The 25,647-nt window shown below is 40.3% G+C and overlaps 1 protein-coding gene across 2 annotated transcripts in view; it reads right to left on the bottom strand.

Moving 5' to 3' along the window:
* Positions 1–4,689: 4,689 nt before the first annotated feature.
* Positions 4,690–25,647, bottom strand: part of PSMF1 (proteasome inhibitor subunit 1) — a 48,362-nt gene continuing 27,404 nt past the window's right edge. For both annotated transcript variants that reach the window (XM_073236766.1, XM_073236767.1), the window contains exons 4-7: positions 24,106–24,291; positions 6,913–6,966; positions 5,649–5,807; positions 4,690–5,108 (exon numbers count right to left, since the gene is read on the bottom strand). In XM_073236766.1, coding sequence (XP_073092867.1) covers positions 5,057–5,108; positions 5,649–5,807; positions 6,913–6,966; positions 24,106–24,291 — 451 coding nt within the window. In that variant the 3' untranslated portion in view covers positions 4,690–5,056. The remainder of the gene's footprint in view (positions 5,109–5,648; positions 5,808–6,912; positions 6,967–24,105; positions 24,292–25,647) is intronic.

The raw sequence follows: 25,647 nt of genomic DNA, 5'->3' as shown, positions 1-25,647 counted from the left end.
CCTATATGAAACACATTTTGATGGCCCATGGATGACTGGGAATAGAGTGGATAAGGGAGTAAAACTGAAAAAATTAAAATGAGGGGGTTCTTGCCTATATTAATTACAATGTGCCATGAACCAAGAAAAGTGGCAGTCCTTTGCACCTGACAGCCAGGTGAAAGAAAAAGATATAGTTTGTACACTGGAGCATCTTGAACTTTAATGTACACATGAATCACCTGAGGAACCGATTAAAATGCAGATTATCTATTAAGTTGGGGTTGGGCCCATGATTGTACATTTCTGATAAGCTCCTGGGTGTTGCAGTTGCCGCTGGTTTGAGCAGCAGGGAGAGTCTTCCCTTCCCTTCTCAGTTCTCAAACTCAGCAGATGAACCACCTAAGAAACTTAGCAAAAATGATACAAAGGTTCTGCCATAGAGATCTGGATCCAGGTGTGTGTTGGGACCTAGGACATACTGTGCACTTGGAAAAAGCATCTCAGGAGACAAGTAGACTCAGGTCTGCTGGGGAAGCATGGCTGTGGTACTCACCTGCACCCATCATGCAGACACAGGAGACTGGCTCACCTGACCTCTGTTCCAACGTGCCTTCCTGAATGAAGAGGCAGGAAAAAGGAACAAGGACATTTTCCCAAGGACATTTCCCTTGCAGCTTTGGTTTGGGATGTGAGAAAGGTTCCAACTTTCCAACTATCAGATGCACTCAGTTAAGCCTAGAACTTAGAACTGAGCCGAGAGGGGGTCATGTGGTAGAATGAAGGGCGTTCATTTTCTGGTGCAGATCCAGGCAGCTGTGGTTTAGCTCTGGAGTTTCCTGATCCCTGGATAGGGACAATGATGATGTGATCTTGCTAATCTCTGTACCCAAACCTTTTTTGTTTAAAAAAGCTGAAGTAGTTTCTTTTTACTGCAGCTGAACCCTAGGACTAACACCTCTCCACTCTCTCCCCCTTGTGAACCCTCTCACGCTGTCCCTCTCCCAGCACTCCCCTCTGCGGCTGCTCTGGAACATGGCCTTTCACATTGGCATTCAGTCTCCGTCAGACTGCACCGTCAGCCTAGGACGGGTGCCCCTGCCCTGGTGGGTGTTCAAACCTCATGCCTTTGCTGCCCTTTGCATTCTGGGGACTGTCCTCAGTCACCTCTCTCTCACTGCCCACCATCCTCACTTCCTGCCACTCCTGCGTTTTACTCACCCTCCAGGTCAGATTCAGGGCAAGCGTAGCTGAAGTGACTGGGGGTCTGCCTTGTGGTACCCAAAGGACCAAGAAGGGCTGAAGACTTGGATGCCTGCTTTTGAATCCCTCCTTTACTGCAAAAGGTCGATACGGGCCTGCAAGGAAGCTGAGCACATGCATGTGGGAGACCTTTCCTCTCGGTGGTGGGTTTTATTGGAACTGTACCAAAGTAGACAAAATTAGGTGACAGAGGACATTGCTCCACAGCTTCTGATTTTCCTTTTGTGAAGAGAGGCATTGAACAGTAATAGAATGTCATTAATGACAGTAGAAAGGGAGGCCGTGAGGGAAGCTGGGTTACAATGAGATTTGCTTCCCATTGGCGCTTGCTACCCACTTTCTAACACTTGTCAACAGGTACCAACCATCTAGCCAGGAATATAGTCTCCATTTTGAGGATACTATATTCTTGGACTGCAGGTCTCTCAAGGGACTCATGACTGCACCATGGAGTTTGACAGAAGTTTGAGACTGAGTAGACAGATGCAGTAAGAAACACAGCCAGCTCTAAGAACTGGGGAGGAGACAGGCAAGGAAGAGGACATGGGAATGTGGGGGCTGCCAGAGATGATCCAAGTGGTCTATGGCACTTCATCAAAAGACAAGGATTTGGAACCAGACCTTTACTTGTAAACCACTGGATGAACAAAGCAATTTCAAACTAAGAAAAAGTGATGTCATGAACCTCACTAAACTTGTAAAGGTCACGTGAACTTCCCTACAGAGCACCTATCCTGTATCACATCCAGACCAGAACTTTCCCAAGTCAAACCCAACTTCTCTCTGGCTCATTAGCCAAGGTCATCCCAAGATGGCTACTATCAAACTCATGGGCTGCTTCTCAGGGATGACTGGCTGTGTTCTCTGCCTTGCTTGGGCCATATCAAAGTTCTTTAAAAAAAAAAAAAATTAGAGGTCAAAACCACAATGACATACCACTTCACCCTCACTAGAATAAGGTTGGCTATATGGAAGAAGACTAACAAGTCTCGGTGAGGATGTGGAGAAACTGGAACCCTCACACCCTACTGGTGGGAATGTAGAATGGTACATTTGCTTTGGAAAACAGTCTGGTAGTTCTGCAAAAAGTTGAAGAGAGTTACCATGTGATCCAGCGATTCCACTCTTAGATATATATATACCCAAGAGAACTGAAAATGTATGTCTACACAGAAACTTGTACACAGATGTTCACAAGCATTAGTCATATAGCTGAAAGTGAAAAAAAACCCAACTGTCCATTAACTGATAAATGTATAAAGAAAATATGGTATATATACATATGATGGAATATTATTCAGCCATGACAATGAGGTACTGATACATGCTACAGCATGAATGTACCTTGAAAACATTAACTCAAAGAAGGCAGGCACAAAAGGCACATATTGTGTGATTCTGTTTATGAGAACTGTCCACAATAGTTAATCTTTAGAGACAGAAAATAGACTGGTTGCCTTGAGATGGGAAGGTGGGTATGGGATATCTTTTTGTGGTTGTAAAAAGGTTCAGGAATTAGATATGATGACAGATGTACAACACTGATTACACTAAAAATCCACTTCACTGCACACTTTTAAAAGAGTCAACTTTATGGGTATATGATTTATATCTCAATAAAGGTTGTTATTTTAAAAAAAAGGAACAGGTTATTAAGTGTTGGTCTTTATTATTAAGGCTCCAGCCAAATTTTGGGTTCCAGAAAACATATACCCAAACCATTCTCATTTGCTGCTTGGTGATTATTCATGGCTGGAAAGAGGTAAGTGGCCCAGACTACAAGCATGAATAACTTGTCCTGGAAGTTCCTGAAGGCTCCACTCACTTCCCCCAACATAACCAAGACGTTGCCTATGTTCTTCAGTGTCCTTGATGCAAGTAAGACTCACACACAAAAAATGGCTGATGCTGCAGATTAATCACTAAAGTTTTTGTTTTTAGAAAACAGAATTATGTATATGACTATCCTTTTGACCTTTGCTACTAGAAAATCTCAGTGGCAAATTTATTGTCTCAATCTTGTCTTTTCTTTGAGTCAGGGTCCAAAAAGTGATGTACTTTCCCTGCTTGTTTGATGGTCTCTGGTCTTAGGTTCCTTTAATAATAAAGGATGCTTTTATGAGCAAATTGCCCCAGGTCTTTTGGTAGCAGGTATGATCCAATTTCAAAACAAAAATATTCCACACATTTGCCAGCCCTTCAGGAGGACTATGATTGATGATGGCTCTGCCTGATCTCTGGGTCTTTCTCCAGAAGAGAGATGTTCTAAAGGCTTCAAGGTAGTCTTTCACTCAGTCAGTGCTGGAGATGGGGTCTGCCAGAAGTGCCAGGGAGCCTGCTCATGCTCACCTCCCTACCCAGGCCCAGCTCCATCTCAAATTGACCCTGGGCCCATGTGCCAGTTTCATTCACTCTCAGGCAGGGCAGACAGGCAATCCCAGGCTATAGCATGTCAGACACCTTGGGAAGGCTCTGGGTGGTAGTGTGCTGCCCACAGATAAATAATACGACCTAATTTAGGGGGAGGAACCCACTGAGCTGAGAAGTGAAAGGACCCAGCCATGGTTAAAATGCCAGTTGTGGAGTGGAAGTGACTACTGCCTTGATCTCTTGCCTCTGAGCATGGTGCTCTAAGGTGCTCTTTCTACTCCAGCACAGGGGTTCATCTCTGACCGTGTCTGTCAGGTCTTGGGCTGAGAAGGCTCTGGAGACCACTAAAGGTCAGGTGGGTCTGGCCAGAGGCCACAGGCTTCCAGAGGCTGAGCTCTCTGCTCCTCCCCAAGTTCAGTACTATAGATGGGGCCCATGCTCCTGTGCTCTTGCCTGGGTTCCAAGGGGGCCGAGGGGAGAGGCAGAGTTATAGACTCTGCCATAGGTAAATATCACACACAGCCTTGAACCTTCATTCTTTTCCTTTTGCCCCAGTTCCTAGGGGTCACCGTCCATGGCAGCAGACATCAGAATGCTTCAGAGCAGGAAGGACACCTCATATTACATAGGGGGGCACAAAAGCCCAAAAAGGAAGAGGAAAGGACTTATTTAGGGCCACTCCATAAGTTAGGAGCAAAAATGAGATTAGCCTTCAGATCTATTCTGTTTATTCCTCTGTTTATAGACTACCGTTGCCCTGGCACAGACGGACCCAGAGGACTGGCTCAGACAGGAAGAACTGGAGGATTCTACCATTTTCAAAATAACACAGTCTTTCTGCAACATGCCTGCCTTTGTGGAAGTCATTCTCATGGCCTAAAGGGTTTCCAGACCCTCATTTTCAACCTTGTAGCCAAACTGGAACCCATTATGTTGGGAGCAACAGCAATTTATGAAGGGAAGGTGCCTGAGGAGCAAGAATGGGCTCTGGGAAGGAAAAGAGTCATTTAGCCCCACAAAGATTCAAACTCTGAAGTCTCACAGCTGGAAGGAGCTGTGCAATAAAGAAAAGTGGGAGACTGGCAACATGACTTTTGTATTGACATTTGGTTCTTACATCCAAAATGTGTTCTGTTCTTATAGCGCTGCAACTGGGACTGCACTGGTCAAAGATAATATGCTGCCGGAGTCTCCCTTGAAAAGTGGAATCAGCTGGTGGGGAGAAGGACACACTGATTTCTCTTTGACACCTATATGCAGCCAAGTGGAGGTCTGCAGCAGGTGCCTTGGCTCTGACAGGGGATGGGGAGGCAATCCCAGCCGGCCTGCAAACACAGGGCAGAGTCCATCGCCCCAGCCTGCAAGAACACGGTTGCTGACGGGGCCAGCGGCGGCAACTCCAGGAGAGTGGAGGGAAGGCTGGGAAGCTACATTCTTGAGGCCTTCACAGGTACATGTCATCGTAGCCCGGCGGGGGGAGATGGTCTGGGTTAGGTCTGGAATGGAAAGAGGGGCTGGTGAGTTGGAATGATGGAGGGGCTAAGAGCACATGCAGACAGGGCCCTGAGCCGAGGGGGCCTGCCCTTCAGAATGACACAGTGGTTCACGGTATTTCACAGCATGTGCTCTGCAGCCTGCCTTTGAATCCTGATTCTCCCACTTGGGGTAAGTCACTTCATCTTTCAGGCCTCAATTTCTGCATCTGTGAAATGTGGGTAGTACTGTCTACCCAGAAGTGCTGATAAAGGATCCAGTGAGGTCCTGACACATACTAACTTCCTGTAACTGTGAGTAGCTTCTCCTCCTCTGAGTCCTCCCTGAGGAGAGCTGGTGGAAGGGAGGCACTGAGGGATAAGGAGCCCCTGGAAGGCTCCCAAGAGGCAGCAGGCAGAGGCCTGGAGGAGGTTCCACTCTTTTGGTGACAGGGGAATGGAGCTTGTGGAGACTGCGCCTGCTGTCAGATGCCTTCCTTCCTGCAATGCCAAGCTGAGCTGCCATCAGGTTCTACTCCTCAGCATACCTGAGTGAATACCTACCCGGGCGGGCTGGTCCCAGTGGGTCCAAAGGGGTCAAAGCGCGCTCCTGGGGGCACAGCACCTGGGGGAAGCCGGTTTGAGAGGCCCGAGGATGGGTCAATATGTGCTCTTGGGAAGCCAGATCTCAAGGGATCCACAATCATGCCACCTCTCCGATACCTGAAGCAAGAAGAAAGATGGGGAAGTAGGTGTGGCAAGGAGCTGTTGGAGGAAAGGTGAAGGGGGCAAGAATGGACTACGAATGCCTGGGATGTCTACCTGGATGACTTAAGCAGACCCATGTGGATGGCTGCCTGCATACCAGCAGGAAGTGAGCAAGAGCAAAACATTAAGAACACGCCTTTCCTGGCACAACTGGCCTGTATATTTTCTGCTCTACAGCCTACCTGGGCCTGCAAAACTGTGTTCTACACCTAAAGGGGACAACTGATCAAGAACAGGTGCCAGAACTTGCCAAGGTCAATGCAAAACCATTACAAAGCTGTTCAGGGCACCTCTTTAGGACGAAGGACTAATAATGGCATTGAGACAATTCATGTTACTAGTTTCACTCTGTACCCTTAAAGGGACTCAGGGCAATCTATAACTGCCCATGGGCTGCTCATGTCTGGCTCCTGACAGAACTTGTCCCTCATGGAGTTCCATGAACCTGACCTCATGTGCTCAAACTACGATGTGTAAGCTGGTATTCCCCAAACTTTGAGGTCACTGTTCAAGCTTAACTGTGGAATTATGTGATTTCCTTACTGTTTAAAAGTGAGATGCCCAAGTTGGGGTCACTTTGTGGCAGAGGTTAAAATCTAGTCAGAATCATTCAAAGACCGTGTATGGCTGAGGCTATGATGACTTTGCTGGATGCATGACAAGAACGACACAGAGTCCAGTGGGGATCAGAGATGCCCTTATCAAGTGAGGTGACCTCTGAACAGCCCCTGACTGCCCTCAGGTCTGTAGTCCATGGTGCGCTCTTCAGTCTGCACCTGAAAAACCCTAGCATCCTTCCACCCAAGAAGGGCTGCTGTCCTCCGCCAGGGCAAACGGGGCCACCAGTGGGCTTGCTCGGCCCCTCCCCAACACTCAGAGCTCTCCTGTCTCTGGGCATGGCAGAGCAGGACAAGTGGTAGTGATTTCTCAGCCACTCAGCAACAACTGCCTCCTTCACCTCAAAGGAAGCCTGACGAAAAGCTCTAAAATTAGAAGATGAGCTGGAGCCAAAAAGCCACGAGAGTAAGTTACGTTGCTGCCTCCTCCCCACAGTACTCACCCAAAGGGGTCTAGGTCCTCTCCTCCGGCTGCAAATGGACCCAGGGGATCGCACCTGAAACAAACAAGGGCAATTACCACAAGTCCCAGAGCAGCCGGGTGCCTGGGCTCCCAGAGGCCAGACCTGACAACATGCAATCCCAGGCACGGGGGACAGGGAAGCCCCTGCGTGAGACCCTGACACAAGGGATATTTCACAGTGGCCTTGGCACATACTAACACTGATACTATTACAATGGCAATATTGAAAAGAGCTGAATGCAAACATGGGGATCCCAATTCTATAGAAAAATTAAAATATTAACAGCTATAATCTACATATAAATTTAAACTTTGTATAAAGAACCGAGAACTTTGATATCAGAAAAATACCATTCTAAAACCAAAACCAAAACCCCAAGGCTGAGTTAAAAGCTTCCAAGGATTGAGTGAGATGGGTGCAGTAAACATGGCTACAGTGCTTTTCAACCTTTTCTCATTGCGGACCCTGCATAAAATTTAATACCACAGATACTATATACCTGCTTATGCAGTATAGCCCACTGAAGGGCCACAAACTATTATAATTGCTAAGATTTTTCTACACCCCCAACCCCAACCACAGGAAACAGTTTTGCTCTCACTGAAAATGTATGAACTAGAAGCATACAGGAGTACATGATTTCTGGAGAGCAATTCTGTATTATCTAATATGTATACACACAAAGTATATCTTTTAAAGTCTTACTTATCTTTATATTTTTTGATCTGATAATTTTATGTCTAGGTATCCATCTTAAAGAAAGAACACATCATTCAAATTAAAAATATTACCATAAAGGCTTTAATCAAGGGAATTGGAATTGGTGAGATGGGGATGAGTTGGGTACATTACATAATATCCCTAAACGCAGTTACGGAAACAATGTTCTTAGAATTTGAAGTCAGTTTTAAAATAATGCGGCAAATTGCTTATGGTCTAGCATTAATTGGGGGGAAAAGGGGTTATCAGTAGCCTAGGAAATCAACTGTGAAAAATGTGTGCATGGCGTGGGCATGTAGGAGTAAATAAAATTAGAAAGAAGCATACTGAAAATATAAACAGTGATAGTTACTCCTGGGTGGTGATTTTCTTCTTTATACTTTTCTCTTTTTTACTATAAAGGATATAGATATGGATAAAATAAAACAAAAGAGATGTAATGTTTGAAAAAATGTGCTTTGGAATCCGCTTGGAGCCCTTGCAAGCAATACAAACCTGACAGTTCTTGGGCAAGGAGGGTTGCTGCCAGATCTTAGGAAGCCTTGTAATCAGTAGTTAATTTAAGCTTACTGGCAAAAAGCCTTTAATTAAAGAACTGGGGAAAAAACAATAAGCACGTGTTTCTCCAGTCAGTTCTACCTAATGGGCTAGAAAGGATATGGTAATTTAGGTGGATGTGGCTAGGCTTCAAAGGGAAGGAATTTTTCCTGACCTAGGTAGGCTGCTGTTCCCACGCCATTGTTCATGGAGCTAACAGTCAAGTTTCTGGTGGCCTCTAATATCCTGCCTCACTGGACAGACCAGGTGGTGCCAAAGGGCAAGGAGCATATTCCCTATCTCCATGAATTGCCCCCTACAGAGCAGCAAACAGAGGGGCTTCTGGTGGCTATAAAAATGCTTGGGAGAACAGAGACTTGACAGCTCCTGATACATGCAGTCCGCTCTATTTTTCTCTCCTGGACCACAGAGTGTGGGGCAGGGAGAAGAAATGCAGAACAACGGAGATTAGAAAGGCAGCCTCAAGACCCACCCCAAAAATCTGTGTACTTGAAACCGTCACAGCACATCCTTTAGGCTCACACTAAACAGTCTCATTGTAACACATGCACACTTCTATGACCTCGTTATGTGCTCAGAACTCACTTTAAAACAGTCTCAGTCCTGCATGTGCTGAGTGAGGATTTAGAGATTCAAAGAAAGGTAATTTCGTACATGGTATCTGAAATCAAGCCCCTACTGCTTCATCTAGTCATCAATTGAAGGAAAGTGTTTCGTACATTAACCCTGTAGGCAAATTGCCTGGCTGGGCCCACTGAACCCTATGTCCCAGCCCCAACAGGGGACCCTGTAAGGGATCTGAAGGGATCCTGACCACACACCTTCCTCTTTATGTGTTCCCTCTCCTCTTAGATAAAAACATGCCTCTCTTGGGCATACAAATACAGCTGACATTCTAATGGCTGAGGTGGACTGGTGAACTGTTAAGGCCTCAGGACTGGGAATCAGAAGATGGGCTCTGGACTCTGGGTGGGGGATCATCTAGTTGGTTGGCAGAGGACTGTCACAAACCTCTGCACCCCAGCTTTTAAGATGTAAAATCTTAGTAGTAACACTCACAGGATCTACTGTGATGGTGAAATGTAATATTTATTGGACAGGAACAGATTTGTTGAAAGGGAAGGTTTGGAAGAATGGAGTGATAGCAGCTGCCATTATTTACTGGGAGCCTGCTTTGTGTGAGGCACTGTGCTAAATTTAATTTTAAAAAGATGAATTTTTTAAATGTAATTTTCTGAATAGGTAATGAATTTAACAGTTTTAAAATTCAAGAAGAGTGAAAAAAAAAGGATATAGAGGTCCATAATCTTTGAATTTAACAGTTTTAAAATTCAAGAAGAGTGAAAAAAAAAGGATATAGAGGTCCATAATCTTAGGCTAGATGAGTTTTGGAATTCAGAATTTGTCATACTTTAGCAATGTCAGATGGGAATACCTAACATATTATATGTAACACTCCCAGGCATCATCTGTAACCAATATCGTATTTCTGCAAAATAATGAGTATTCAACATATAAATGGATAAATGAATACATAAGGAGCTTCATATGCCACTTCGGTCAGGTTTTGCTCCAAACAAGGTTTAGCACCAATCTATGGGGAAAAACTTGTCTTTCAGAGCTCTCTTTACTTCAGAATTGTAGATGAGAGATTTTGGACCCAAGGAAGTAAAAAATCTCTCTCATCCATTTCTCAGCCTACCAGTTCTTTACAGAAACTAATGACATCACTTTCTTATATGTCCTTCCCAAAATACTCTGCTTATATGAGCAAACATATATCTACACTACCTTTTTAACATAGTGTTGAACGACTTGTACACATTTATCTTATTTCATCTTTGCAGCAGCCCTCTGAGTACTCATAATTTTTATTTCCATCTTATAGCTGAGGAAACAGGCTCAGAAAAGTAAGGTTTCTTGCACAAGACCACACAGATAGATGGCCAATACGATATTGATACCAGGTCTGCCCAGCTCCAAAACCTATGTTCTTTTAATTGGTGTGTTGAGACCACTTACATGTAATGTGATTTACATTAATGTGATTTATTGTGGAATGTTCAGACTTAGATGTACCATTTTATTATTGGTTTTCTAATTGTTTCCTCTGTTTTTCATTTCTGTTTCCTTTCTTTTTATTCAATTTTAATTAGTGTTTGACTATATCTCTTTGTATAGATTTCTTCAGTAGTTGCCTAAGGGATTACAATATATTTACTTAGCTTTTCCGTCTACTTAAAGTGAGAATTTTACCAACTTCAAGTGGAGGGTAGAAACCTTATCAGCATACATAGGTCCCTTTAATCTCCTCCTCTTATGTTTAAGTTGAGATACAACAGAAATGTTATTATTTTGTTTTCAACTGTAAAACATTTTAGAGAATTCAAGTGTACAGCTATTTACCCACACATTTACCATTTCTATTGCTCTTCCTTATTCCTGATGTTCCAAGTTTCCATCTTGTATCATTTCCCTTCTGTCTGAAGAACTTCCTTTAGCACCTCCTAAACCACTGCATTAGTTGGCATTCCCACTGTATTTTGATGTCATTGTCCTAGCCTTACCATGGATAGATTTGCTGACTCTGAATTCTCTTCATTTCCTTTCACTAAGAATTACCTTTATATCCTTCAGAAATCAAGGTAAAATATTTGCTGGATATAGAATTCTGGGTTCTTTTCTTCCCCACACTTTAAGAATGTTGGTCTATTTTTTCCTGGTCTCCATGAGAAACCCAAATTCAAATTTTTATTCTTCTATAAGCAGTATGTTTTTTCTAGCTGCTTTCATGTTTTTTCTTCATTTTTAGTTTTCAACAGTTTGATTATATATGTCTAGGCATGGACTTTTTTAGGTTTATTCTATTTAGGGTTTGATGAGCTTTTTTAATCTTGTAGGTTTATTTTTTGCCAAACCCAAGAAGTTTTCAACCATTATTTTCTTCAAGTAATTTTTCTGCACAATACTCTTTCTTTTCCGAGACTCTGATGGCCCCAATGCCAGACCTTTTTTAATTGTCCCACAGGTCCCTGAATTCTTTATTTTTAATCTTTTTTCTCTCTTGTTATTAAGATAGGTAATTTCTATTGATCTATCTTCAACTTCACCAACTCTTTCCTTTATTATCTCCATTCCGGTGGTCAATCATCCAGTGAAGCTATTCTGATTATTTTTCAATATCTAATTGGTTCTCCTTTACATCTTCTATTTCTTTGCTGAAATTTTCTGTTGTTCCACTTGTTTCAAGACTGTTTGCCTTCACTTCTTGGAGCATTTTTATAATAGTTTATGTCTTTGCTAGGTAATTTCAGTTATCTGTGTCTTCTTGGTATTGGCATCTGTTGACTGTATTTTTTGTAAGTTGAAATTTTCTTGGTTCTTTGTATGCCCATTAATTTAAGATTGTGTCCTAGAAATGTTGAACATTTGTTATGAGGGTTTAGGAGAATCCTGTTATTTTTGTTTTAACTGGCAATCAACTCAGCTGGGTTCAAGATCCAAGTTCTGGTTTCAAAGCCTTTGTAGTGCTACTCAGTTCTATATGGTGTAGGTGCTACAGAGCCTTTTTTGAACCACCTAGGCCAATTCTGCTCAAACTGTAATGTGCATGTGAATCAGTTGGGGTATCTTGCTAAAATGTAGGTTCTAATTAAGAAGCTCAAGGATGAAGCCAGCCTAAGATTCTGCACTTTTCACAAACTCCTAGGTGATCTGACTTAGCCAGTCTGAGGCTAGGCTGTTTCCCCATCAGGGTACAAGCTCAGCTGGGGAATTTTGGTGGTTCAGGCTTACTTTATTCTGCTGAGTGTAGAAACTTAGGACTGGGGAAGTAAAGGTGCTGATAACTGCAGACAAAAGTGTATATACATTTACAAGTATAACACCAGTTACAGTGCTCTGAGCAAGCAGGGCACTAAACCTTTTCTTTTCCCCACCCCTGAAGATATCCTATGAGTTTAAAGGTGAACCAGGGACTGAGAAGGGCTGGGAGATACTGCATTTAGTCTAGCTGAACAAAGATTTTTAAAAGAAAGAAAAAGAGAAGTAAAAGATATGCATAAATTATACTGAAAATTTTTAAGAATAATGTCACCATAATCTGACTATAATACAGTGATTACTTTTGCTATTCTTTTCTAGTCTTCTTTCATAAGCATGTTTTCATATACTATTAAAAAATTATTATAAGTGTAACTCTAATCCCAGTTTTCTGCCACTTATGTCCTGTATTTCCCAAGTTGTCTGTCTTTGTTATTAACATTTTTAATGACCAAGTAATACTCACTCAAGCAAAGCAAATTTTTAAAAATTTACATATCTTCTACTGTATGTAAAGTATTTTTCTGGTGCATGTAACTATAAACAATGGTATAATTTATAACTTTTGTGCACATGGCTTTTTCTATGCTAGAAGTCAGTAACTTATCCTCTGCCTATCCCACCATTGTATGATGGGAATAGACATCTATTTCTCTGGTCCACAGTCAGAAAGGAGTTATGCTCAGAAGCCTCAACTGCACCTGATTTAGATAACTAAGAAGGTGAAATTCGGGTTTGCAAGCAGATGGAATTTAGGTAAGATTTCAGACTAAACTAATGCAGTAATGGGATAAGACTCTTGGAAACCTTGGGGGAGGGGGAAATATTTTGTATTTGGGAGGCTAGAGGGTAGGCTGTGGTAGGTAAATTTTCTAGAAATGGGCCCCCGGGCAAGATTTTACACCTTCTAATGCTCAGAACCTGTGAATGTGATGAGAAATCACTCCAGTCATTGTTTTAGGTTATATGGCACAGGTGACTTCAAAAAGGAAAGATTTTTTGAGAGGGCTATTCTGATCACATGAGTCCTCAGACAGCAGAGAGCTTCCTCTGGCTGGTGGCAGAGAAGGCAGAAAGGGAGATCTGAAGCACCAGAAGGACTTGACACACCGGTGGCTGGATTTGAAGTTGGAGGACGTCATGTGAGAAGAGATGAAGGATGTCTTAAGGAGCTGAGAGAGTGGCCCCCAGCCAATAGCCAGAGACCAATGGGGAGGGACCTCAATCTTATAACAACAAGGAACTGAATTTGGGTTCAGTTAGCTTATGAATGTTATGGGGATGATACTTTTCTACTAACTAAAGCAATATGGCAAGGATAAGGCAACAATATCAGAATACAGTGGGAATGTCAACTATTTGGCAGTGCAATTGCTTAGGAAGGCAACTGGGCACTATATTCCTAAATCTTTAAAAACAGGCTTAGTCTGTAATGCAGTAATTATTCTTTCACCAATGCATGCTAAGGAAATACTCAGAGATGTGTTCTAAGTTCCATGAAAAGTATGTTCACTGAGGTGTTAGCTATGGTAGCCCCAAATTAGGAATGACTTAGGCTAAAAAACCCTGCACCATCCTTTTATTTTCCCTTCATTAAGCCAACCCATCAGCAAGTCCTGTCAGGTACACTTCCAAATATACCCGAGACCATTTACCTAGGCTGCACCCATCTACCACCTACAACCATTATTTCTTGCCTGGGTGCCTGAGTCAGCCCCTTACCCAGTCCTCCTGTTTCTAATTTCGTTCTCCCCATAGAATCCACTGTCTACAAAGGAGCCAGAGTAAACAGTATGAAGTCCCTTCCTTGTCAGACACACCCAGTGGCTCCTATTGCTCTTAATCTTGACCCTAAGCCTCTCCATGAACTGGCCTGGGCTTACATCTCCCATCTCTCCACCTCACCAGCTTACTATGCTCCAATTACACTAGCTTTCTCTTTGTTCTCAAAGCAATCCAAGCCAAGATCGTTTCTTTTGAAGCAATTGCTGATACAAGTGTAAAAGGAGGAAATACTAAGGGCTGAATCCTGCTCCAACGTTTATGAGCTATGTTGCTTTGGACAAGCTAGTTAACCTCTCTGTGTCTCAGTTTTCTTTTCTACAAAATGGGGATAACAGCAGCACGTACGTCTTGTTATAAGGATTAAAAGAGATTATATTTTACCCTTAATGAAACCACTCAGCATACACTAAAGGGCTCAATAAATATTAACTGTACTAGCTGTCAGACTCTAACTGGGATTCATCAAAAGAAAAAAGTCAGTGGTTAAAGGGGTCCCAACCAGATTACTTTCTACCCAAAACTATTTGATAGCTTGCATCATCCCAGGGTCAAATCCACTCCTTTGCACATAAGGCTCCTTGTGATGTGGCCCACACATTCACCTGTTTTCCCTTCACATGCCAAGTGAAGGCAGTGAAAATAACCCCTGCTCCCTCGCCCTGCCCAACGCACGCATGCATGCACACACAAGGACTTCATAGCCTCATTTGTATCCACTGTTCCCTTGGCCATAATTACTCCCAGTTACTCCCAATATCACAAAATTTTTATTGGTGTTTTAAGAAGACTTATGATCTGGAACAAAAAGGTAATCACCCAAATCAACTGTGAACTCCTTGAGGGTTGGATCCATACTTCATCATGTATTCTCAGGCCTAGTACAGTGCTTGACATATTAGAGGACACTTAGACATACTTGGGGAAGAAATTGTGTATAAGATAAAAGCAAATGCTTTAGAGTTAGACCCATGTTCAAATTCGGGCTTCACCATTTAGTAGCTGTGTGAGTTATTCATGACTAGAAGTCGTGAACCTCTAAGCTCTAGCTCTCTCCTGTTAAAACAGATACTAGTACCTATTTCTCAGGGTTGTTTTTACAATTAAATGAGAATGTTTATGAAAGTATAGCACCTGGTATGTAATAAAAAGTTCAGTAAGTGGTACCCAATACTCCTACTATAACACAACTTCTGCTTCTTACTGGTTGTGATCAAGTTACTTACATATGAACCTCTCCTTTTAAAATGGGGAAAGCCCTTACCAACCTCATGGGGTGGAGGATTAAATAAGAGCATGTGGATGAAATGTCTAGCATGTGTCTGGAATAGTTGGCCCTCAATACACAGTAGCTATTAAATTTTATTGAACTAACTTTGTCACAGGAAAAAAAACCAAAGTGATCAAGATTATTGAACTCTAAGAGGAAAAGAATAAAGGCAAATTTTAAGAATAGAGAATAACAGTTTCACAAGTAATGAAAATTGAAAATGTAATTATTAAGGTGGCACAGGTCTTTTCAAAATATGTTTGGTGCTGGATCAACTGGATATCAATACAGTAAAATATGAATCTATCTCATGCTTCACAAAAATTAATTTCAAATGGATTTTAGACTGAAATATAAAAGGTAAAACAACAAAGTTTCCAGAATAAAATGTATGAGAAATTCTCCGTGACCTTGGGGTAGGACAAAGATTTCTCAGACAGATCAAAAAGATACCAAACATAAAGGGAAGGCACTGATAAGCTAATTACATAAAATATTAATAACTTTTTAACAGAAAACACCATTAACAGAATGAAAAGGCAAGCTACAGAGGGATGTCTGTACTACATATATCTGATGAAGGACTCAAATCTGCAATATATAAACAATGTCTACAAATCATTAAACAAGACAGCTCAGTAGAAAAATGGGCAAGAGACTTAAACAGACTCTTCACAAAAAAGGAAATCTAAAGGGCTTATAAACATGAAAAAAGAAAAAAGATACAAAATGTCACCCATGGACCCCAGTAATCTCAGAAACTCTTTCATCTCAGGGGGTCTATGAGATCAAAACTATTCCATCTTCGAAGCTATTTGCTTTTTTCACTGTCTTGATATTTGCACTGATGGCGTAAAAGCAATGGGAAATGAATGTCTTAGCATGAATCAAAGTGGTTGCACTAAACCAGCAGTCACTATATCGTCCCTCATCACACACACATCCAGTTTCACTTTACAATGTCCTTGATGAAGTAGTAAAAATTACCAGGTGTTCTAAAATCACAGTCTTTCTAAAATCACACACAATATTCTGTGTGATGAAACAGGAAGTACAATGGTTGTCTCAAAGAAAAGTACTTTTGCAGTTAATTTGCTAGTTGAACAAACTAGCCATTATTTCATGGAAAACCATTCTTACTTGAAAGAACGACTGACAGACAAACCATAGTTATTCAAATTTGGCCCCATAGTAGGCAGTTTCTCAAAACAGTATGAGCTTGTTATATCAAGGAAAACAACTGACAGTATATGTTACTAATGAAAAAAATTAAAGCTTTCAAGTGAAAATTACTATTTGGGAACTTGTATTCATGACTGGCTTAATGGCTTCCCAACACTGGTGCTAATGAGATCAGTAATTAATGAATGTGATTAATATGAATGAATGTGATTTGGGGGGTGGGACATTGTATAATGAAGTGTGTCAGTGTTTAGCAAATCTGCTAATCTCAGTGAGCCAATATTTTCTAAATGATCAATACATGATCTTCCAATATCATGTATGGATAAAAGATGCAATCAAAGATCATGACAGACCAGTGGATTTAGGTAATAATGTGCAAAAAGTCTACTGAAAGGTTTTCAGATTCTAATAACTTGTAAAGCAACTATTACTTGGCAAGTTTTGGTGTAATGCAAAGAACATCCACAATTATTTGAAAAGGTTATTAAATTAATTACTCTTCTCTTTTACAACAACCTATGTAAAGCTTCAATAAAAACATTATCACCTGTAGACTAAATACACAAGCAGAAATGAGAATTTGTCTTCTATGCCAGATATTAAAGAGATTTATAATAATGTTAAAACAAGTCATTATTCATACTAAATTTTTTGTTTGGGAAGAAAGTTATTTTTATAAAAATTTGTTATTTATGGGTTAATTATTTTTAAATGAATGAATGAAAGTATTCTTTTAAAATTTCAATATGTTTCCTAATACGGTAAATATTGATAGATACAACTCAAACAAAGACTATGGGGTCCTCAAATTGAGGGTTCAAGAGGGTTCCTGAGACCAAAAATTTTGATATTTGCCAGCAGAGGAAATATATCTCCAAGAAGTAAAGGAAAAAAATTATGTACAGATGTTTATAGCTTTACCATTTAAAATGAAAACACGGACATGCTTGAAATACCCCACGGAGGTCAGGCAAACTATATAGCATATCAGCAAAATAAAGTATCAGATACTTAAAAAGATACATTTAGCACTTTAGTAAATGGATTATGAGATTTTTTTTTTAATGTTGAACATAAAATATTGGAAACATTAAAAAATACGTGAAGATACAGACTGGGATTGAAAATAAATTTTGAATGACATAAATAAGAGCTTTATATGTAAAGATTTATTTTTAGTAAAGCTGGTTAAGCAGAAGAAAAACTGGCTTTTCAAAGTAGGGATTTGAGGACAGATGGAGCAAAGAGAAATCGGTTAGAATTGTAATGACAACAAATGTTAGACCTAGATGAAAAAACTTCCCTTACAGCTGGGCTGTTTTCAGTAATTCTTCCCTAGAGGTCTCAAGAGTAGGACAGACCTACTTTCACCCATGATTCTCCATCACAATGGATGTCCTCTCCATCTACACTCCTTGCCTAGAAGCACCCAGCATCAAATGAGCAGACCCAACAATATTCTCTGACAATTTCTGGATACATGTCATCACACACTTAGGGAAGCAAATCTCTTTATGCACTACAGCAGACACTCCAAATTCGGTTTGCATTTTGAGATTTCCAGGTGTGAGATAGGCAAAATGGGGCTGTGGACGGCAAAGGGTGAGACAGAACTGTGTCCTGTGGGAAGGGGGTAGGGGCTGCTATTTTCTACAAGCCAAGGCTGTTCAGTGTGGGGTAATTAACACCCTCCAGCAGCCAGATGGGCCTGCTGCTGTGCCACACTTTCCCTTCTTCCTGCCCTACAGCCTCACCCCCAAATAGGGCAATTGAGGGAGAAACAAAAAGGTGAAGGTGAGAGTGCCTGGTTGCTCAGCAACATGGTGGTGGCGGGAGCTGTTATAAAAGAATCACTATTACAGACATCTGTGCTGACAGGAACACGGCTGGCAAGGAGTCAGGGTGCAGGGGAGGCAAGGTGATTACACAGGGCTTTCGACTTGTTCAGAGGCTGACAAAAGCCTCCTCTCCAGCCATCTCATGCAGTTCAATGAACTGGGTCCTAGAAATGTGCTTGCTTGAGAGAAACCTAAATACTTTTTTTCTTTTTCCTGAGCGTAAATTTATTTCAAATTTGTTTCCATGTCTTTATCGCTAACATATAGATACATACAACTGACTTTCCAATGTTGGACTGGTATCCTGCAACTTTGCTGAACTCATTATTATCATCATTTTGGTAGATTCCTTGGAATTTCCTACATAGACCATTATGTCATCCGCAAATATAAACTGCTTAATTTCTTCTTTCTTATCTGCCTGCCTTGTATTTACAATTTGTCTTAATCTGGTGGCAAAACTTTCAGCAGTAGGCTGAGTAAGAGTGTTTCTTAGGGAAAAAGCATTCACCAGCTAATTTTAAATAAATCACTCTTGCTGGTATGATTATCAGCCCATAAAATATTGTTTAGGTACTATGAAATCACTGTAGTTGAAGGAAAAATACAGACATTTCACTCATGGGTGATTACTATCAATACCCTAATAGTTTGATCCTAGGGGTCTCATTTCCATTGTTATATATTCTCACATTTCCAATTAAGCCAAGGATAGGACTTTTTTTTTTTTCACAGCTTTATTGAAATACATTTCACATATCATAAAATTCACCCAGTTAACATATATAGCACACTGGTTTTTAGATGTTCACAGAATGTGCAAACGTTTTAGTTTTAGGCAGGGCATATTCTGCACACTGGGACCTTGTACCCATTAGTAGTGATTTCCCATTCATGCTCTCTAGTCCTTCCACCTTGACTCCTGGCAATCACTGACGTATTTTCTGTCTCTATGGATTTTCCTATTTGGACATTTCATGTACATAAAACCATACAATATGTGGCTTCTCTCACTTAGCATAATGTTTTCAAGGTTCATACATATTGTAGCATGTATCAGTACTTCATTCATTTTTATTGCTCAGTAAAATTCCACTGTATGCATATGCCACACTAGTTCATTCATTCATCAGCTGATAGATATATAGGTTGTTTCTACTTTCTGGCTACTATGAAAAAGGCTGCTGTGAACATTCATGCATGAAAGTTGTACATGAATATGTGCAGAAACAAGTGCTATTTCATTGTAGTTTGAATTTCCATTTCCGTAATGACTAATGATGTTGAGCATCTTTTCACATGCTATGGGCCATCTGTACATCTATTTGGAGAAATGTCTATTCAAATCCTTATACCGGTTTTAATTGGGTTGTCATTTTATTACTGAGTTGTAAGAGTTCTTTATGTCTCTGGATACAATTCTCTCATCAGATATATGATTTATATGTGATTTCACTTTCTTGATACTGTCCTTTGTTTTAATTTTCATAAAATCCAATTTATCTATCTTTTCTTTTGTTGCTTTTAGTGTTGTATTTAAGAAACCACTGTCTAAAGCAAGGTCATGAAGACTTATTCCTAAGTTTTCTTCTAGAAGTTTTATGCTTCTAGCTCTTATAGTTAGGTCTATGATCCATTTTAAGTTAGTTTTCATGTATATTGTGAAGAAGGGATCCAACTTCTTTCATTTGCATATAGGAATCCAGTTGTCCTAGCACCATTTAAAAAAACTATTTTTTCCTCATTGAACTGTCCTGATACCCTTGTTGAAATCAAATGCCCATGAATGTATGGGTTTGTTTCTAGCCTCTCAGTTCTTTTCCTTTGGCTTTTTATGTCTATCCTCATGCCGATACCACATTGTCTTGATTACTATAGCTTTGTAGTAAATTTTGAAACTGGGAGGTGTGGGCCCTCTAACTTTTTCCAAGATTGTTTTAGCTCTTCTGGTTCCCTTGCATTTCCACATGAATTTTAGGATCAGTTTGTCAGTTTACATACACACACACACAAAGCCACACAAAAAACAAACAAAACCACACAAACAAAAAACTCTATGATTTTACTGGGATTGTACTGAATATGCAGATCAATTTGGAGACAATTGCCAATACTGTTTTCCTATTCATGAGCACAGGACATCTATTACTTAGATCTTCCTTCATTTCTTCCAAAAATGTTTTGTGATTTTCAGTGTAGAAGTCTTACCTTATGTTAAATTTATACTTATGTTATTCTTTCTGGGTTTATTATAATCATTTCCTTAATTTCATTTTTAGGTTGTTTGCTGCTAGTATATAGAAATACAATAGATTTTTGTTTATTGATCTTGTATCCTGTCACAGTGCTGAACTCATTTATTAGTACAAAGTTTTTTGATAAGATTTCTTAGGATTTACCTATAGAAGACCCCATGTCACTGGCAACGAGAAAACTATTTTCTTCTTACTTTCTAATCTGGATACTTTTTATTTCTTTTTCTTGTGTGACTGCTTTGGGTAGGACCTCAAGTACAATGTTGTATAAAAGTAACAAAAGCAAATATCCTAGTCTTGTTCCTCATCTTAGGGGGAAGCATTCTTTCTCCATGAAGCAGGATATTAGTTGTGGACTTTTTGCAGATGCTCTTTATTGGATTTAGAAACTTGCCTTCTGCTGCTGGATGCTTTTAACATGAAAGGGTGTTGGATTTTTTCAAATAATTTTTCTGTCTATTGCAATGAGCATGTGGTTTTATCCTTTGTTCTAGTAATAGGCACTGCAGGGATTGACTTTCAGTTGTTAAACCAACCATTTCTGGGGTAAATTTCATTTGGTCATGGCACATAAACCTTTTTATATATAGCTAGATTTGTGTAGCTAGTACTTTTGTTGAGGATTTTTACATCCATATTCACAAGGGATACTGGTTTGCAAGCTTTCTTGTGATGTCTTTCGTTTTGGTATCAGGGTAAAACTGGCTCAAAGAATGAAGTGGGAAGCATTCTTTGCTCTTCTAGTTTTTGGAAGAGCTTGTGAAGGATTGGCATTAATTTTAAAAAAAAGACCTCATTATTAAGCAAATTTCAAATGGACCAAAAAACAGTACAAATAGCTTATAAACATTGTGCATCCTTCCACTTAGTTTCAATAATTATCAATATCCTACCATTCTTTTTTCAGCTATACTCATTTCCCAATGTCTTTTTTTTTTTTTTGGCGGAGGTGGGGTGGAGGTGAACTTACTTTAAAGCAAATCCCAGACATAATATATCACCCTTAAAGACTTCATTCTCTCTCTCTCTCTCTCTCTCTATATATATATATATATATATATATATAAAAATATATATATATATATTTATATATATATATACTTTTAAAAACATAACTAGATTTTAATTATTTCACCTAACAAAATTAGCAGTGACTTCTCACATTATCTATAATACCTGATCCATGTTCAAATTTCTCCAAATGTGTCAAAATTGATTTTTAGAGTTAATTTGTTTGAATCAAGATCCAAACAAGGTCCAACATTGAATCTGGTTGATATGACTCTTAATAATAGCCCCCATCCCTCCCTTGCCTCCTCATGCCATTCATTTATTTGATGAAAACAACAAGGTCAATTCATCCAGTAAAATTTTTTCATGTTTCAATTTTGGCTGGACCACATGTGTTCTCACATGTTTAACACATTCTCTCTATCCCTCATAATTCTTTTAAACAAGGAATTAGATCTAGATCTGAGTTGCTTTTTAAATTACTACTGCATCATATTAGAAGACATTTAATGTTAGGTGTCCCACTTGTAGTGTTAAGATTCATCTATGGGTTCAGGTGCTATTAGTCTGATTCATCCATTATAACGTTTCCTATCAACCTTTTTCCTAGCTTTAGCAACCCCTGCCCATGTGTGCCTAGCTACATTATTTCAGGAGAAGTTGCAACATGGTGATTTTCCAATTCTCTGAATTCTTCCAAGGTCAGAAATTTTTACCTTCACAATTATAAACTCTAAGGTCAGTGATTCCCACTTAGGGTGGCACAGCTTCCAGGTGCCACTGTGGAAGCCCAGAGGGTGTTTCTGCTTGTAAGTGGTTGGAAGGTCCTCATGGCCTTTATATATAGGAAGAGACCAGAGATGCTGCATGCTCCACAATTCACAGCAGAGTTCCATATGGCCTGCATCCCACACAATTTTCTAAAGTCGTGTTAGACATTCGTGGAGGTGTAAAGCCTACATAAATTTCTGAGTCTAAGCCCATTTTATATGTGAAGACAAAGTATCTTTTATACTTCTGTAATACAAACAAAAATTTCCAGCAATAAAACTATGAGGTAATTGAAGAAACATTGTCCATCTACTATTTTGTTTGCTATTTTCCTAAGAGCTATTCACTATTTCGGAAAAGTCATGTTGTTAGCAGCAAATATAGTCTGTGGTACTTGAGTGTAAGCCATGTGCCACTGAATTCAAGATAATTTCACATATAAGTGCAAATAAATGTCTGACTGTGCTCAGGCTTCTGCACGATAAAATACACATCATCTTATAACTACTCTTTTTATTTCTCATTTATATTACAGTCAAGACTTTATACTGATTCCTTTTGAAATTACGCACCTCTTAAGTGAGACTATCTATGAATTCCATTTCAAGAGAAGTAAAAGAGATTTCACAGAGTATTTGTTTTGAAATGAGTACCGAGTCTGAGAGTGCTGAAAATTACTACCTACTTAAGGTCTAAAAATCTTCCCCAACTTGATGCTGTTCAAGGCTTATTCTTAAATCTTATTCTGGTTACACCACAGCCAGAGCACTGAGGCTGAGGACACCTGGACCCCAGCCCTGTCCCTGTCTCTTTCTTAGTGGCTGGTGACCTTAGGCATATCATCTTACCTTTGTTCCATCTATAAAATAAGGGGGTTAGATCAGACAAGTTGTTCCCAACCTTTCAACACTTTTTATTATTTTCCACTCTCCTCACAGGACCCATATTTCTGAAGACTGGCAAAGAGATTTGCTAATTATTACTTATTGTAATAATTACATTAACTCCCCACCGCCTTTTAAACTTACCAAAGGTATAGAATTGCAAAACAGAATAAAATAACAATGGCAGTTAAGACTGACTGCTTATTATGGCCCGACAGTGAACCCTGCCTCCAACCCTGCCAGCTCCACCATTACTACCACAGTGTGGACTCCACATTGGGAAGTGCCGGACATTAAGGTCTCCCAGGTCCTTGTCTCCTCCCTCAGAGCAGGAGTCTCCAGGCCTAAATGCTGCCATCTTAATCTGCAAAGATCTTGGATGTGACTTGCTTATACCCATGATGTTTTGAAAAGTTTTGAGGCTGTCAAAGAGGTCAGGGACTACAATGAAATGAAATAAAATAGGCAAGACACCAGGACTTATACCTGCTTTGGGAAAGTACTTTACATTTGGGAAATGCATCTTTGCATTTTCCCAAAATGCCTGGTCCACAGCCCTGCACAAAGAGCTCTGGAGTGAGTAACTAATTCCCTTGGGCAGCAACTGGACTACCATACACAAGCCCCAGAGGCACTGGCGGCTGGGCAGACTCAGGGGCTCTGTGTGGCCTCTAAAAAGGCAGCAGGCAGGTTACATCTTCCTATATTGACAGATAGTAACTACACTAGTTGGGGTGAGGACTTAACAATGTAGATAATTGTTCAATCACTATGTTGTATACTTGAAACCAATACAATATTGTATATGAACTATACTTCAATTAAAAAAATTTTTTTAAAGTAATAATTGACAGGTTAAAAAAAAGCCAAAAGGCAGGCTTAATAAGATGCAGCGTAGTTAGGGTGACTGGCAGTACAAGAACTCACTGTCCCACTTATGTCTCAGTTTTCTATCTCCATACACCAAAACTCTGACAATTTTGTTGAAGACATACAGGTGCCAGAGATGGGGTCAAGTGGCAGGATGGTCATGGGTAGACCTGCATAAGCATGGCTGTCTACTGGGGACTACTCACCAGGGAGGCTGCCGGCTGGTGTGCGGGTGGTGTGGGCGAATCTGGAGCGGGTCCACCTCTCTGGCAGTGGCTGGGGGAAACTCCTGGTGAGGACTGCTAACACTAGCCTTGTCCCAATGTTCATGGATAGGTGCGATGATTCCAGACACAATACGAGACCGAAGCTCCTCACTGTTCTTGTATGTCCTATAGGAAGCAGACGAGGTATCAACCACTTGCACCTGGTTGGAAACTCTATGTAGAGTATTTTGGCAGTGTCAACAGCAGCAAGTGTGGGCCTGGGAGCTCTTGGCCCTGCACTTGGACTATTTGCAAGGGTGAGAACAGGCCGCCTGGTGCGCCTGGGTGAGGGAGGCAACAGCCCGATGTTGTCTCTGAGATTTGGGCCTAAGCTTCTTAGGCATCTGAGTTGCCCCTCCTCATTCACCACCTCATGAGAAAGAGGTAAGGGTGCAGAGACACAGGGCCTGGACTAGCTACTACTCTGTCCCCGCCCAACTCCAGCCTCACCTCATTGTGTGCTCAATCACGTGTCATGGGAAGGGTCATGGAAGACAAAGCCTCCAGGGAAGATGAACCAGGTTCCTGGTCCAGGCAGGCAGGGCTTTGGGGACTCAAGGTCCAGTCTGTCACTAAGTCAGGGGCTCTCGGAAGCCTGCTCTGGAGTTCTGTTCTCTGCCTGTGACAGACATGCCATGTGAGCTATAGCTGAGGGAGGCAGACTGAAGTAACAGGCAGTGGGCAGGGCATCAGAGTACCTAAAAATCTGGTGTTTTAAAATAAGCCATAACTTGGGTCAAAGAGCAAACCTCACAAATTTAAAAGAAGTGAAACCATACAGAGTATATTTTCTAACCATACGGAATCATATTAAATGTCAAAACAAAGGAAGTCTCAACACAGTTCTAGATAACCCATAGATCGAAGAGAGATCTTGAAAAAAAACAAAGCACTGACTAAAAATTAAAGTACAATATACTAAAATACGTGGGATATAGCTAAAGCAGTGTTGAGAAGAAATTTTAAGGCATGAAATATCTACTGGAAAAGGGGAAAGAAATCAATGATAAAAGTTCTGGCCTGAATTAAGAAAAAGAAAAAAAATAAACCCAAAGCAAGCAGAAGGAAATAACAAAGAACAGAAATAAATAAAAAGAGAAAACAGGTAAACAACAGAGAAAAATTAATAAAACAAAAAACTGGTTCCTCCAAAAAATGAGTAAAACTGATAAACTACTAGCAAGATGGGGAAACATAAAAAGAAAGAAGATACAAATCACCAGTATCAAGAATGAAATATTGGTACGTATTATATCATCTTGGTACTTAACATCGTCATTGGTACTTAACACATCTATTGCTATTGAAAAGCTAACAAGGGAATACTAAACACAACTTAATTTAACAACTTAGACCAATTCTTCAAAAACCATAAACAGTTAACAACTCAGCCAAAATGAAAGAGATAATTTGAATAATTCTTTGAAGTAACTGAAGTTATAATTAAGCACCCCAAAAAAGAACTCTCCAAGTTCAAATGAT

The sequence above is a fragment of the Manis javanica genome, chromosome 5 (assembly GCF_040802235.1).
Source record: "Manis javanica isolate MJ-LG chromosome 5, MJ_LKY, whole genome shotgun sequence".
Lineage (NCBI taxonomy): Eukaryota > Metazoa > Chordata > Mammalia > Pholidota > Manidae > Manis > Manis javanica.
The sequence above is the reverse complement of the archived record's forward strand: the minus strand, read 5'-3'. Positions and strand labels throughout refer to the sequence as shown.